This window comes from Notamacropus eugenii, chromosome 6 (assembly GCF_028372415.1).
Source record: "Notamacropus eugenii isolate mMacEug1 chromosome 6, mMacEug1.pri_v2, whole genome shotgun sequence".
Classification (NCBI taxonomy): domain Eukaryota; kingdom Metazoa; phylum Chordata; class Mammalia; order Diprotodontia; family Macropodidae; genus Notamacropus; species Notamacropus eugenii.
This window is the reverse complement of record NC_092877.1, coordinates 104,818,158-104,834,677: the sequence shown is the minus strand read 5'-3', so window position 1 is coordinate 104,834,677 and position 16,520 is coordinate 104,818,158. Positions and strand designations below refer to the sequence as shown.

Below are 16,520 nucleotides of genomic sequence, written 5' to 3'. Positions count from 1 at the left end.
CCTGAAAAATAGATCCAGGAGAGACAATTTAAAAATTATGGGGCTACCTGAAAGCCATGATCAAAAAAAGAGCCTAGAAATCATTTTTCATGAAACCAAGAATCATCTGCCCAGCAAAACTGAGCATAATACTTCAGGGGAAAAAAAATGATCATTCAATGAAATAGAAGACTTTCAAGCATTCTTAATGAAAAGACCAGAGGTGAAAAGAAATTCTGACTTTCAAACAGATGAATAAAGGGAAGCATGAAAAGGTTAACAGGAAAGAGCAATCATAAGGGACTGTTTACATTCCTACATGGAAAGATAATATTTGTACTCTTGAAACTTTTCTCAGTATTTGGGTACTTGGAGGATTATATGCATATACATTTATACATACATACATACATACATACATATATATATATATGTATATATATATATATATATATATATATATATATATATATATATATATAGACAGAGAGCACAGGGTGAGTAGAATAGGAAGGGATCATATCTAAAACAATAAAATTAAGGATTGAGAGGAATATATTGGGAGAAGAAAGGGAGAAATGAAATGTGGCAAATTATCTCTCATAAAAGAGACAAGAAAAAGCTTTTTCAATGGAGGGGAAAAGTGGGGAGGTGAGAGGGAAAAAGTGAAGCTTACTCTCATCACATTTGGTCCAAAGAAGGAATAACATGCACACTCAATTTGGTATGAAAACCTATTTTACACCATAGGGAAGTAGAGGAGAAGAGGATAAGCAGGGTGAGGGGGATGGTGGGAGGGAGCACAATGGAAGGAGGGACCAATTATATGTAAACACTATTGGGGAGGGACAAGGTCAAAAGAAAGAATAGAATAAATGGGGGGCAGGATAGGATGGAGGAAAATACAGTTAGTCTTATACAACATGACTATTATGGAAGTCATTTGCAAAACTACACATATATAACCCATATCAAATTGCTTGCCTTCTTGGTGGGGATGGGTGGGGAGGGAGGAAGGAAGAGAAGTTGGAACTCAAAGTTTTAGGACTGAATGTTGAGAATTGTTTTTGCATACAACTGGGAAATAAGAAATACAGGTTAATGGGGTATAGAAATTTATCTTGCCCTACAAAAAAAGAGAGAAGATGGGGATAAGGGAAGGGAGGGATGTAGAAGAGAGGGCAGACTGGTGGAAGGGCTAATCAGAAATGCTCAGTGTTTTGGGGAGGGGGGAGGGGAGAGATGGGGAGAAAATTTGGATCTCAAAATTTTGTGGAAATGAATGCTGAAAACCAAAAAAAAATAAATAAACATAAAAAAATAAATTGGCGGTCATTGAAGGGTTAAGCATCAAGGTATCTGAAAACAGCAAGCATAGCAAATATCTGGCGAAAATTCTGGACTTTACATAAGTATACATATAAGCATATATGCATATAGCAAGACAGAATTTCAATAATCACAAGTGAACATGACTACTTTCCCATTTCTGTAAAATATGAGAAATCTAAGCACACACTAAAATGGCTACGATTTTCCTAAAAGTCAATCATCACTCAACTGAATGATAACTGTAGAGAATGTAACATCTCACTTGATTACTAAAAATCTGATTCTATAGAGAATAGGTTGGCATACTATTGACTCACTTGAGGGTCAAGGCTTTAAGCCTGTTCTTATAACTAAAAATAGCTGGTACATTTTTAATTACTATAAAACACAGAAAAATGTAAAAAAACATTCTTGCTGTTACTTTGCCAGTCATACAAAAACAGGGGGTAAAGGCCAGAATTTAGAAACCCCAACTACGTAGCAAAATGCTTCCTAAAAGGTCCAACTGCAACATTTGTATCTCATTATCACAAAATCAAATATAATTTCTTGATAATTACAAAAATAAAAATAACTTTGTTAGCTCTCTGATAATTGTCAAGTGAGACATAAAACAAGGAGACATATAGTGGCAAAATGTATTTGCCACTATCATGGAAGATATCCTCTCCATGGGCATACTTGGGTGGTGTGACAGACTGAGATACCTGAGCACCATTGTAATAGAAGATATTTATACAAATTACATGTTGGGGTTTTGCCAATTTATTGCACAAGTCAGAACAAATACAATTTATTGGAAATGTCATATAAAAAGGTTAATGGCAAGCTTTAGTGAATAAAGTTCCTAACTTGTTTGTATGTTAGTACCATTTAACACTTGATTTTTAAGTTCTCCTGAATTATAACTTTTACCAATAATATTTTCAATGATTTCTACTCATGCCAATATGCAAATCTTACCTGCAGCTCCATAAACTCTTCCTCCTGTTTTGATATTAAGATTTACAGGTGCTGCTCCATAGCTCCTAAGAGAAAAAAACTACATTAAGAAGTTTAATCAAAGTATTAAATCAGCAAAAATTCCAATGCATTCAGATAAACTACACATATATAAAATCTGAATGAATTACTGTTTACTCATCAAGACAATTTACATTAAAAGATACATTAATTTAAAGATTCAAAACCCTAGGTTGAAGTTCAAAGATAGTCAACATTGTACTAGGCAGAATCCTACCTTAAGATGAGCTTACCTAACTTTATATTATTTTTATTTTCAAAACTACTTTCAGCACTACTTAAAGCACTTTTCTGTTGTGCATTTTATTTCCTTCCTGTGGCAATTATTTTGTGATTTCATCAAATATTTTAAGTTTAACATTACAGATTAAACGTACTTTATGCTTTATGTGTAGTCTTGGGGGAAGAAAGTTTAGTCCAAAGGAAATGGCCTTTCATCACAACTTGTCTCCCTACAAACTTCCTTCATTTTGGCAAGATATTCCTACAGGAAAAATCTGACCCCAGCTTATGATAAAAAAAGACTTAACTGTGAACCTTTCCTTTGCTTTTTGGATGAACACAAACTTTAAATATGGAAACTTAGAAGTTTTCAAAGCCACTTAAGATTCTGATGTTTTAGGACTATCATCAATAATGTGTTGAAACAGACAGGCCTTTGTTTCAAAGAAGAGGTTTAAAACTTCACTAACCTGTGACACAGTGATATCACTAAGAAGGACTATAACACAAAGAAATTAAAAAGAAAAAAAGATCAAATATGTACAAAAATATTTAAAGCCGCTTTTTTGTAACAGCAAAAAACTGGAAACTAAGGAACGTGTTCATCAATTGAGGAATGGCTGAACAAATCATGGAATACAAATGCAATAGAATATTACTGTGCCAAAGAAATGATGAAAGGAAAAAAAGTGATGAAATGGATAATTTCATAAAAACCTAGGAAGATAAATTCAAACTGATGCAGAGTAAAACAAGTAGGACCAAGGAAACATTTTACATTATAAAGACAAACACATCTGAAAGAATTAAGGACTCAACAAAATGACCAACTACAATTACAGAAGAAAAAGGTTTGGAGGTCATTAAAACACAAAGTAATTTCTTAAGTGCCAGCAAGGCTGCTCTTTTCCTCCTATTCAATTCTGGGCCCAGTTCCTTGTTTATCCATAGTATCTGCTTAAGATATATACTACTGAACAAGCTCTAGCAATTGTCCTCCGACTGCACATCTGAAAAACAACAATTCATTTGTTTCCTTTGTGGACAGTTATTCAAATTTTTTCATTTGAACAGTGACTTCATCACATAGACTTTGCAATGTTTTTGGGATTATTGCAGTCAAGCAGTGTTCTTTGTAAATATGAGCACATGGAGGACCTCACCATGTATAGAGAACCCCTTTTAGCTACAGATTATATACTGTGCATACATTTCCTATGTAACAAGACATAAAATCATGTGTTGTGTGATGTTAATAGTCAGAGGACTGAACAAAGGTATTTGTACTGTTACATCCTTTCAGGCACCATCTATAATTTTTAATGTTTGAATTACAGGCACCGTGTCTTTGATGCCACTTTCCTCTATAAAATAAATTTTTTTTTTACATTAAAACAATAAATACACAAGGATTTAATATTTCAGTCAACTATATGACTATAAAAAAATGTGGGCTGATATAATTTTCAAAATCTTGTTTCCTATTCATGCTATTTAACTGAACAATTAGATAATGAGATGTTCTCTATAAATGACAAAAGAAAAGGAAAAAAATCAGGCTTAAAATAAAGGGTAGGGTATTCTGGCATAAGGCAGACTTTCCTGACAATGTGACTTACACGGTGTTATTGTATGAGGCTGAAAAACTACATTTTGCCAATATTTTTTTTTGGAAAGACAGATTCTCATATATTTGGGATGGTTTAAATGCAACTTTGTCTAAAATGTCTGGTAGCTATGTCAACATACTGGTTAAATTCCCAAGGTCCTCCTGAGTCTATAATGTCATGGTAGGATTTGCAAATAAAAGACAATTAATTTTCTCTGCAGACACCAAAATCTCTAATACAATATATTTTTCTTCTAATGCAAAAACTGACATACAATACTTTATGTGCTATAATGAAAGGTAAATTATTTTTAAAATTATTTTATTTGTTTTCAGTGTTTGACAATATGAAAGGTAAACTATACCTAATAATATGCAGAGAATAATGAATCAACACAGCAAAATGGAATAAATTGTGTAGTGAAACATTTAATTAGGTGTTTTATTTCTTAAACTGTGAATACTAAATAAAAAAAGGAATGAGAGATGACAACAATATGGACACTAACCCCAAGAACCCAATGAATTTGTTTTTGTTACTGTTTTGTTTGATAGAAAAAAATTTTAAATCTGAACCCTGGTTAGGGTAAGCCAATGAATAAGAAACCATGGTAAAGGGAGATATACAAGCATATCCTAACTACCATATATGTTTGTTTTGTCCTGGAGGATGGTATAACTCACCCTATGCCTGGAAATTTCATTGGAACCTTATTCAATCAGTTATTGAGGATGTAAACTGGATGACAGGGGACAATTCAAGGGAGCACTTGAGCCTCAACAATATTAATTTCTCTCCATGTAAAAGCATTTATAATTACACCAAATTGGTCTGTATGTGAGTATTACCCCTATGGAACTGCCTTCATGTGATATTTTACCTAACTTAACATTTTTGTGGGAACAAGTGATATTAGGTAGTATATACATAGTTGTGAAAAAGAAACTCTATACATTTAACTGGACAAGTTTTTTTCCCCTTTTAACTTCAGCAAAACAATGTAACACTTTTTGTAGTAAAAATTTAATGCAGATTTACTTGATTTCCTAGGTTAAGGAATGGTAGTGAAATGGAAAAAGAACACAGCAACAACTCCTTTGGTTGGATACATACACTTTTATGTCTCACAAGGCTTTTAGTTTACTCTTTGGAAAGTTAACTCACCCATACTGTGGTGCTCCAGTTTTAATGTCACCGATGGTGACATGAACATCATCTTCATCATCATCACTGTCACTCTCACTATCATCTTCTGTCTCAGTCACCTTCTACATAGAGAATAATTTAAAAGATTCTTCAGTTACCTAATGTATCATCAAAGATTCACAAGGGTTGAAAGAGGTATACTGTGGCACTGAACCACAATTCCCTTAATTATCTTGGGAAGACAATCTTCCTTCACTGGATGATCAGTTAGTTTTATCATTTCCAACTCTGAGCTTGATACTACGTGTGAAATAAGAGAAGTAAAGAATTCAGGCATATTTTTCTCATACATCAGTATATAAATATTTGTGTAGCTGTATCTATACACCTCTCTTCTTTGAGGTAAATGTGTGTGTTATTTGTGAGAGAGCTATCTTTTTGGTTCCAACTGTCTGTTTTGTGTCCGAACACAAAGAAGCTAATAAAGAGATGAACCAGAGTAACAATGCTAGAAGGAAAAGGCTCAAGCTGGGCAATTCACTGGTCTTGCCTTTCTCCTGAGAAAAGGTGAAAATATTTATCTCACTGACAGAATCCTGAGTAGAAACACTGCCCCATATAGCAAGTCCATATACATATCTGAAAATGACCATGATTATTGTCAAAATACTGTCCTAGTGCTATCCCACTGAACCTGGGTTTGAATTCTGACTCAATTACCCATGTTTTCTCATCTATAAAAGAGGAGGTAATGGGGGGGAAGGAAAGGAGAGGTTGGCCTTAACAATTTTAATGAAGTCTGTTCTAGCTCTAAATCCATGGTCTTTAAACATAGACAGTACCAAACTTAGGTTATTGTGTCCCAAACAGTCTTTTCTTAAGTTGCTTAACTTGAACAATCTTTTCAAAGAAAAGCAATCCCTCTAAGTTAAATTAACTCATAACACAAATTTTATAGAATCTAAATATTACGTGCCACAATATCTCTATGGGGAAAATGCCTTTTATAGCTCTTGGTTTGCCAGGGTCACATGATAAATACCCTTGCCTAAAAGTAGTGAGAGCAGGAACTCCCTCAGCTAGACCCAGGTCACTCTAAGAGAATGGTGATCTACTTTTGTGAGAAGCTAGAAGGAGAATGCAAGGATTCAGATATGGACTTGAAAGGGCCAGGGCTAAATATGGAGATTACTGCTTGGATTGGCTCTAGCTGTTCTTTTCTTATGCTCAACTACATGCCCACCCTTACCCCTTTTTTGGTTTAATAACTCTCTCCCCTAAAACCTTATTTAATGATACATGTATAAACACATGAGTACTTTCCTTTCTATGGTACCAACTACTGTCTCCCAACAGATTTCCTCTCAAGCCTAATGTGGAATCAAGCAATTGATTAATGAGCATTTATTAAGTGCCTACTACATGACAGACACTATGTGAGGTCCTGAAAAATCAAATACAAAGGAGTCTAGTTTCATAGCTTTGAATAAATTTTCCTGTCCCTAAAATGCATAGACCTTTTAAAGTTCAAAGAATTTTACATGATAAAATGGAAGAAATATGTAGGGAGTTAAAAAGTTTCCCTTATTTGTTTTCCCAATTCTCTTTTTTTAATTAGATCCTGTAAAAAAATGTACATTTAAGCAATAAATGGTGGGGCTCTGAATAAGTAATTAAGATTTTTTTTTTTAATATTTCAGAAGAAAGTAAGATTCAAACTATCCTTTATCTCAACAAAAGAACTGGGTTTAGGTGAATGTAAAACCTAAACACTCAGGAAGCTAAGGGAGTGGAAGGATAGGAATGTGTGAAAGAGGGATGGGGTAGAGGAATGGCAGGGTTTGCATATTCTCCTTTTCCCTTGCCATTACCATCAGATGCTGGACTAGTCTAAGGTGGAAAGAGAGTGACAGGAGGGCAAACTGTACAAGAGCAACGGATGGGGGTGAGGGTTGAAGGGGAAAAATTCCAGGTAGCAGCAAGCAGGGAAGAAGAGTTCCAATGGAGACCTAGTCACTATGACAGAACAGTTGTCCATTCTGGCTCAAAACCAGGAAACATTCTGACAAATACAGAGCAATTTCATAGTTTGGATGTAACACAAGGACTCTGTAACTCAGTGCCTAAAATGTTGTGATTCTTTGACGTAGTAGGCACTAGAAAACCTTATCAAATTGAAAGGATAATTACTTATGACTATCCATTATGAGCAAACTATTCTGGCTATGGTTCCCCTCAGAACATAATATTCTGAGAAAGCAGAACAAAATAACAGTAACAAAAGCTTGAATTCTTTGGAGCTCACAAAGTATTTTCCTTAAAGCTATCTTGTGCAGTAATTGGAAATAATATTATTCCCATTTTATGGATAAGGGAACTGAGGATAATAGAGACAAGTGCCTTGTTTACTCGCAATCACTATTAATTGGTTCCTGGATGTTTAGATTACAAATCTAATTTTTTTTTTGATAATATCAAGTTTTATATTCATAAAGGCTTACTTTAAGCAAAGAAAAACACTTCTCTACGAAACACCCTAAAGGATATAAAAATTTTACTGGTCTGATAGTTGATGTTATTAAACTTACCGGTTTTGATATCCCATTTTCTGCAGTTTCATCTTCAATTCCAGATGGAGGATTAGCACTTTAAAAAATAATACACTCAAGTCAGTTATTACATAAATAGTGTATAAGTACTATCGTATACTACATTCGCATTTTTAAGGTTATTCATTCACAAAAATATAATTGACTACCAGAAATCAGACAATGGTACCTGGCTTCAAACCACGTACAGTCTTCTTTAGGGTGAGGAGGGGTTGGGGTTGTGGTGGTAAAGAGAAAGAACATATGCAAATGAAAATACAATGGAATATGATGATGTAGCAAAAGGAACAAAAAATGACATTAGACTATCTAGATAACTAAGTAGATAGAAGGTTTACAAAGCCTTTACAGATAAGAACACCTCTTTGGGCAAGTAAAACGAATCAATGATCATCACACAACTAAGTGACAGAATTCAAAATGGGTCTCTTGACCCCAATCTAAGTGCTCTTCTTACTATATCATGGGGCTATGAGTTCAAATGCAATTACAATTACTTTTGGCTGATGAGAAGTACTTATGCTAGCCGTTCTCTAAACCAATGACCTATAATTTAATTGCCAATTAACAGTAGTTTAAAATAGCAAGTACCTGGAAACTATTTTAAGTGATTATATAGAAAAATGTCCTCTGATTTGGTAAAGACTACTATACCCAAATTTGACCTTAAAGTTCCTATAATCTGAAATCAGTTCAAAGAGCTCCTTTACTTTTCCTTTTTTCATTACAGGATTAACGTGACTACTGCCATCACAGTACCTTATATAAGAGTTAAAAAAAACACTAATGTTTATACTATGACCAAAATAGTATTTTCTGGTACTATATTAAGTCATTGCTAGAAAGAAGTTTCCAATATCTATGAGTTGTACAGTGGGAATCATTAACAACCTCATGTTATAAGAAATAATGAATGTGATGAATACAGAGAAGCATGAAAAGATCTACGTGAATTGACAAGAGTAAAAGTAGAGCCAAGAAAACAATATGCATGATGCCTATACAACAATGTAAATGAAAAAGACCCACAAAAAATTAAGTCATCAAAATCTTTTACAAAGAACTAGCATAACTTGAAGGAAGAGATATGAGAAGATACTCCCATGCTATCCCTCTGCAGAGGTTGGTGGTTCACATGTACTGTATATTATATAAACATATTTTCAGAGACTTTCTTCTCCTTTCCCTTTCTTTGTCTTTGAAAAAACAGTATTTGTTTTAAGAGAGAGCTCTGTGAGAGGGAAGGACATTGGAACAAATTAAGATGATGTTAAAAAAAGACATCAACAAAAACTGATTAAAAAAACAAGATAAACACATGTGGCAGAGAAGGATCGTGATGTACAAAGCAACCAGATGGCCTATCAAAATTCTTTAAAGTATTGGTGTCATGGTTCAGGAAAAGCTTTATATTTTCATTATTAAGTGAAATGTTCTCTGAACTAGATTTACAGTATTTAAAGTGTTTGTTGTTTTATTAATACTTTTTGTTTTAAAATCATTTATTTTCAAATATAGATCACTCCAAGAAACAAAATATTTTTTAAAAATTCAGCACAAACAACCGAAGTCAACCCCTGACAGCATATTCATCTCCCCATGTCCCTAATCCTCCACCTCTTCAAGAGGAGGTACATTTTCTGAATTCTTCTTGATCATTATAATTTACACATTGCTCAATTTTATTTATTGTTTTTTCCATTTACATTGCTACAATAAATAAACAAATATATCTATAGAGAGTTAACTTCTATATTCCTTGTTTCTTGTGGCACAATACTACATTTACAGACCACCATTTGTTTAGCCACTCCCTACTCCTAACAATTTTGCTTCCAGTTCTGTTACCACAGAAAGTGTTGTAGTGAAAAGACTTTGCTTCTTTGAAGAAAGTGAGCATTCATGGGTGTGGAATACCATATATAATGTCAAACTTTAAAAGATGGCTTTCTAGGAAAATCTGGGAAGATCTCCTTTTTATACAGGAAGGATACATCAGGAAATGCATGTAATAAAAAGATACCACTAAAGTTTTAATTTTTTAAAAGCATTACAATGAATATTTTGGCACATATATGTACATATATATAAACATGCATGCGCGCGGAACCTTTCTGTCTTTGACAGAAACCACCTTAAGGTATATACTTAGCAACGGGATCTCTAGATCAAAAAGCATGGACATTTTACTCACTTAAAAAAATTCCAAAATTGTTTCCATAATAGTTGGAGAAATTAACAGCTGTATCAATAGGCTATTAGTGTGCCTGTCTTCCCCCAGCACCTCCAACATGAAGTATCTACTTCTCTCATCATCTCTACCAATTTGCTAGCTATGAAGTATAATTTGTTTCAGTTACAGTAATTCACGAAGATTCTTTTAAGTAATAAATTAAAGTAAGGAATAAATCCACTTTCAAGTTAACAAATATTTATTAAGCACTTACTATGTGACTGGCAGTGTGCTAAGTTTTGGAGATATAAAGAAAGGCAAAAACAGTCCTTACTCTCAAGGCTCTCAGAATCTAATGGAGTGGGGGGGGACGGACGGACAGGAATAGAAGAAACCATGTACATTCGGATAAATTAAAGATAAACTGACAGGAAAGGCACTTGAATTAAGGAAGATTCAGAAAGGTTTCTTGTAAAAGGATTGTAGCTGAGACATCAAAAAAGCCAGAGGAGTCAGGAGACATAAGGGAAGAGAAAGAAAACTTGAGGCATAGGGACAGCCAGAGAAAATGCATAGAAATAGGAGAAGAAGAATCATAGATGAAGAAAAGCGAGGCCAGCAGCTCTAAATTTTAGAATACATGGAGAGGTAAAGCCTGGAAAAAGACAATGACTGGAAAAGTGTAGTGGGCTCTGAAGGGCTCTGAAAAATAAGATGACTATTTTTATCTGATTATGGAAGTAATATGGAGTCACCATACCTTAATGGATTTGGTGATAAGGTCTGAACCATGCTTTAAGAAGATCACTTTGATAGGTGAGTGGCGGGTGGACTATAGTGGGGAAATATCAGGCCAACTAGCAGTCTACTGCAATAATCCAGGCATAATGCCAGTGTCAAGGGAAAGAAAGGTAGTAAATGCAAGAGATGTTTCAAAGGTAGAAATGAAGCAGACTTAGTGAAAGTTGTGATGGGGGGCTGGGGAGTGTTTGTGTGAAAAAGAGTGAGGAATCAAGGACAGCAGTGTTCATGACTATAATAGGGAAGTCTGGAAAAGGAAGAATTTGGGGAGAAAATTCACTTTTGGAAATGTTGTGTATAAGGTGTATATGGGACATCCCATCCAACAGATGTTTGAAAATGAAGTCAGGAGAGAAGTTAAGGTTGAATAAAAGATCTAAGAAAAATCTGCATAGAGATGATAACTGAATCTATGGGAGCTGATGAGATCACCAAGCAAAATAATATAGATGAAGAAGAGGGCCCAAGAGAGCAGACACAACCAGGATGAAGATTCAGCAGGGAAGACTGAGGAGCGTTCAAACATGTAGGATAAGTAGGAGAAAGCAATGTCATAAAAGATGGAGAAGAGAATACCAAGGTCAAAAGAGTGAAGAACTGAATTAAGAGGGTACAGAGAAGTCAAAAAGGAGGAATACTGAAAAAAGGCCATTAGACTTGGGAACTAAGAGATCATGGCAAGCTGTCATTGAAGAGGAGTCTCAGTTAAATGATAAGGTTGGAAACCAGACCATGGAGAGTTAAGAAAGTGAGAGGAAAGGAAGTACAAGAACACCCTAAACAAAGATTTAGTCATGAAAGCACAGAGAGGGAATAGGATGCTATTTTGATGGGATTAAAAAATAAAGAGGATTTTTCTGAGAATTAGAAAACATAGCTCTGTTTGTAGAGGGCAGAAAGCAGTCAGTAGATAGAGAAATATTGAAGAATAGTAAGAAAGCTGTCAATCTAGTAGGGAATACTGTAAGGAACAAGATCACTTGTGCATATAGAGGGATTTGTCTTGCCAAAGAACAGGGCTACTTGAAGAAAGAGATAGAAGTTGTTCACAAGACACACAAGTGAGGTGAGATGGAGAAAAGGGAGCTTTTAAAAAAATGGCCTCATTTTTTTCAGTCAAATATGAGGTAAGGCTTTCAGCTGAGAGGGAAGGGGGAGGCAAGCAGGAGGTCTAATGAGAGATGAAAAGGTGCTACAGTGAGCAGGAGAGTGAATCAATGATGGAGGTGTAAAAGGTTGCCATGCCCCAGTGAGGGTTCAGCTGAAATTAAATAACATATATTTTAGTGGGCATTATCAGCACAATTTTATGATTTACTTTAGCTTTGCTGAATAGCAAGCATATGAAAAGGAGTGAAGGCAATGGACGATGGTAGTAATTCAAGGCTGGGGCTTATCAGGGCAAGATAGGTGATAGGATAAAACCTGGTTTATGAAAGGGTCAAGGGAAGAGTGTAGCCAATGCAAGAGTGATGGCCTGGGGAAGACCTGAAAGGTGGAAGAAATGGAAGTCACAATGAGGATGAGGAGCAGGGTAAGGGGCTCCAAGATAGAAGGTTAGGTGGAATGTGAACAGATTATGATCAAATAAAGGAATTTCAGGTTAATGATACTTCTTTGATAACAAAAGCTTGTAAAAATATTGCTCTCTGCCTGAACTGTCCTCCCTCTTGACAGTCTGTTGGATTCCCACCCATCCTTTAAAACTTTAGGGATATAATGGAAAGAATGGTGATTTCAGGTCAGAAGAGTTTGGTTCACATTCTGGTTGTCACTTATAATCTGTGCGACCCTGAGTAATTCACTCTTTGGGTTTCAGGTTCCTGAACTGTAAAATGAGACAATTTGACTACATAACCCAACATACACTCTGGCTCTAAATCTATGAACACAACTAAAAAGATCCCTTTTCCACAAAGACTTTCTTCATCCTATCTCTAACAATTTTTCCCTTACTCATTCATCAAACATATATTTATTACCTACAGACCACTCACTGCATTACAACGGGGGATTGTATAAAATGTAATAACATCATGATTCCTACTCTTATGAAAGCAAATTGCTTAAGAAATGCATTAGAATGGGAACATAAAATGGTATGTTAAGTCCATCACTACCAATCATAATGAGCCATTAATCATTAAAGGTGAATTTTCAAAATTTAGTCAAAAACGCAAAATGAAATTCACTAGTAGTACTTAGATGGTACTAATTTTTTTTAAATTATTAAATTAATTTCATAAAACTTATTAAGTTACTGTTGCTGATTGTAATTTTAAGGATTCAGATGACTAAATCAAAACTAAGAATTTCAGTCTTTCAGGTTCATGAATGAACAATGATCACCTTTATCAAATAGTATAATTAGGTTTACAAACTTAGCAGCACTAATCTAATGTTAACAAAGGACTGTACCTCAGGAGTCCTTTCTCAAAATATGATTACTGCAATAATAAGCAAAGATTGAAAACAATTTAGTCTAGATTAATCAGAACTGATATGGGTAGTCTTTAACTTAAGAATGGGTTGCCTTTTATAAGCTTATAAAAAAAGCTGGAATACATTTTCCCATAGAAATTGAAAACTAATAAGATTCCAAATTTTGCTCCCAAAAATCTACTTAACTCAAAATGTAGGCAAACTTTGATATTAAAAAATATTAAGGAGTCCACTTTTATGTAGTGATTTTTGGTTTATAAGTACTTTTTCCAAAAAAATCTCTGTAAAGTTGGAAGAACAAGTATAAATACCTTCATTCTACAGAAAAGGAAACCAAAGCTTCAGGAAGGTTAAATGTCTTGCCCAAGGTAACAGAACTACAAGTGTAGGACACTTTTCAACCAAGGTCTTCCAACTCGGATATCTTGCTCTTTCTACTATAAAGTTTTAACATGGCAGTCTAGGAAGGCGTTTAAGTAGTAAAGGCATTACATGAACCAGTCTCCTAAATCTTCTCAGTGGTCTGTCTCTTCTGTATCCAGAAATTCTCTATAAGCTGAAATTCTTTCACACTGATCTATGGACTTAGTGGAGAAGAGGCAGGGCAGCATATAGATGGCAATTTGTTTATATAGGATGATGGTAAACTGAATTTTTATAGACTGGAGATTTCTTGTATATTAATTCAATAAAAGGTAGCCACACATTCACCCAAGCACATCAAACAAACATATACTCTACTAATAAAGCATTAAGCCATTTAAACAAATTGGGAAGGGGTAATTTTCCTGGCCACTGTATTATTACTATACTAGTTAGAACTTTAGAAAAGCCTAAGGAATGTATAAACTCAGAAAATTCCCCATTTGGCACATAGTTTTACTGAATCACTGTAAGGTAGTAAATAGTAAAAAAGAAAAACAAAAAAAATGTGAAAATAACAAAAATACCATGTCCTAAGTTTTTAGCATCAGAAGCAGCATGGCACAAGGCACATAAGCTGACCGAGCAGTGAAGGTAACTTAAAACATACTGGTTGTGTGACTTCGGAGCTCATTTAATCTCTCATTACTCTAGGAAACTCTAAGACTACAGGTTGCAGAGAAGATAGGAGCTTGTGTTGGCAGAAGGGGTTTCCTCACACAAAAGTTCTCAATATCCACGAAATCATAGGTTCAGTCTCTATCCCCAAGCACCTGACAGAAACTAGAAAATTCTTCTCTCTATTTTAGAAGCAGGTCCTTAAAACCTTAATCAACTACAGATTTCAGCTTAACCTTGATCATCACATATAAAGTCCAAATTCCTAACTATAAACAATGGTAAGACTGGCACCACTACATAATCAGTACCGCTATCAATCGGGAATTTCACTAACCTGGCATTTTCTTCTTCTGGCCTTTCAACTTCATTTTCATCTGTCAAGAAAAAAACATAAATGAATTGTCAACGAATCTTTAAAACTGGAAGCACAAATACTAACCCAATCTTTCAAAATTCACCCTGTATGTCACAGACAGCTGTTTCTTTTTTACAAATATCTAAAAATCTGCGGCTTTTAGATTTTTCAAAAATAGAAAATTTGACCTTATTTTTATATTTTAAGTTAAGTTTCTCAGGCGTTGGAGTCTCAAAATCTCATTTAAAATTTATTTAATGCTATTGATATTGTTCCTGGCACACAGTCTAATTTTGGTCTCATTAAATGGATGCTTGGTACAGCCTGGTATCATCTTATTAACTATGCAATTCCAAGGCCGTGACCGTGTCCGGAAGTCACTCGGACATGTCAAACATCCGTCTGCCTGATCCAGGCCAACAGCATCCAAGACAAGGTTAGACTCTCAGAAAATCAGCAGGCGAAACGTGACTACAGGAAACGTAAACTAAGGGATAAGCTGAGGTGTCTGGAGGACACGTCAGTAGGAGGCGGGAGGCCAAGCCCACGCACCCCACAAACACTTATTGAGTAGCTTGTAACTCCGCGCGTGGGGCTCGTGAGTTCCTCGGGTGATGCGCTCAGGTTGTCTGGCTACATCCAGGGCTAATGGAAAAAGACCAACAACAAGCAAGTCGGGCTCTTCGCGGGCCCTGAGCCACCTGGTCCGTCTGCGACGGACGTGCCAACAAGTCCCCCGGCTTGCCGCCACTTGTTTTATTTCTGGTGGACTTTCTAGCATCACCACGGCCGGGGAGAACACGGCCCGAAGGGGCCCGGAGCCCAGCTCCGGCGGCCGCGGCGCTCAGGGGCTCGCACCCCAGGGGGCGGGCAGGCCGCGGCCGGGTCCGGAGCTAGGAGCCGGGGCCCCGGGGAGGCGCGGGTTGCGGGTGCAGAAGGAGGAGCTCCCGAAGGGTTTACGCGCGCGGCGCTCGGGCCTAGCGTCCCGGCCGGGGCAGGGAGGCCCAAGGCCCGGGGTCCGAGGCGCAAGCACGCCCGCCGCCCCCCGCTACCGCGGGACGCGGAAAGAAGAGGCCTGGAGCAAACCGGCGGAGGGGGGGGAGGGGAAAAGGAGCGACCCCGAGTTGCGTACCGCCATAGAGCCACTCTTCCTCCTCATCCCCACCGGTCCCGCCGCTCAGCTCCGACACCAGCCGCTCCACCTCCCCGGCCGACATGGCCGTCCGGGCTACGACTGGGAACAAATGCCGGGACCACCAGCCGGGCCTTCCCCCCGAGCTTCGCTTCCGATGGGGGAGTGTGAGGGCGCGGGACTGGGAACCGCACAGGAGCGGACCGAGGCGGCGATCACGATGACGAGCCCCCCTCCCCAAGCACAGGTTCGCTCGCGCACGCGCAGCCCGAACTCAGCGGCGCGACGCGAGGCCAGCCCAGCCAGGTACGCGTGCGCCTGCGTGCGCGCTTGCGCGAACGCGAGACAAGCGCCTGCCCCTCCCCCGCACGCTAGGAGAGGGTGGAGCTTCCTCCAGCACGATTTCCTGCCTCTCTGGGCATCCTTCCTCTCCTTCAGAACCCTCTCCCATTTTCACAGTCCTGACAGCTTCAGACTTCTCTGGCTTAGGTGTGCTTCCGCCCTGCATGCGTACTTTCCTCAGGTCCGCGGTTTTCTTTTTTCCTCCGTGTTTTTTTCCGCTCCATCTTCAGAAAAACGTCCTGTGTTAGAAAGGATACGGAATTAGCGCTGCGCCGGGCGCGGTGACCCCTTGGCTTTGGGGCACACAGCG

The 16,520-nt window shown here is 37.2% G+C and overlaps 1 protein-coding gene across 8 annotated transcripts in view; it reads right to left on the bottom strand.

Moving 5' to 3' along the window:
• FIP1L1 (factor interacting with PAPOLA and CPSF1) overlaps positions 1 to 16,246 on the bottom strand; it is a 105,801-nt gene extending 89,555 nt beyond the window's left edge. For 4 of the 8 annotated variants that reach the window (XM_072620777.1, XM_072620778.1, XM_072620781.1 and 1 more), the window contains exons 1-5: positions 15,869 to 16,246; positions 14,716 to 14,755; positions 7,901 to 7,958; positions 5,331 to 5,434; positions 2,275 to 2,339 (exon numbers count right to left, since the gene is read on the bottom strand). In XM_072620777.1, coding sequence (XP_072476878.1) covers positions 2,275 to 2,339; positions 5,331 to 5,434; positions 7,901 to 7,958; positions 14,716 to 14,755; positions 15,869 to 15,953 — 352 coding nt within the window. In that variant the 5' untranslated portion in view covers positions 15,954 to 16,246. The remainder of the gene's footprint in view (positions 1 to 2,274; positions 2,340 to 5,330; positions 5,435 to 7,900; positions 7,959 to 14,715; positions 14,756 to 15,868) is intronic. The other 4 variants (XM_072620783.1, XM_072620784.1, XM_072620780.1 and 1 more) reach the window with 3 other exon arrangements.
• Positions 16,247 to 16,520: the final 274 nt, after the last annotated feature.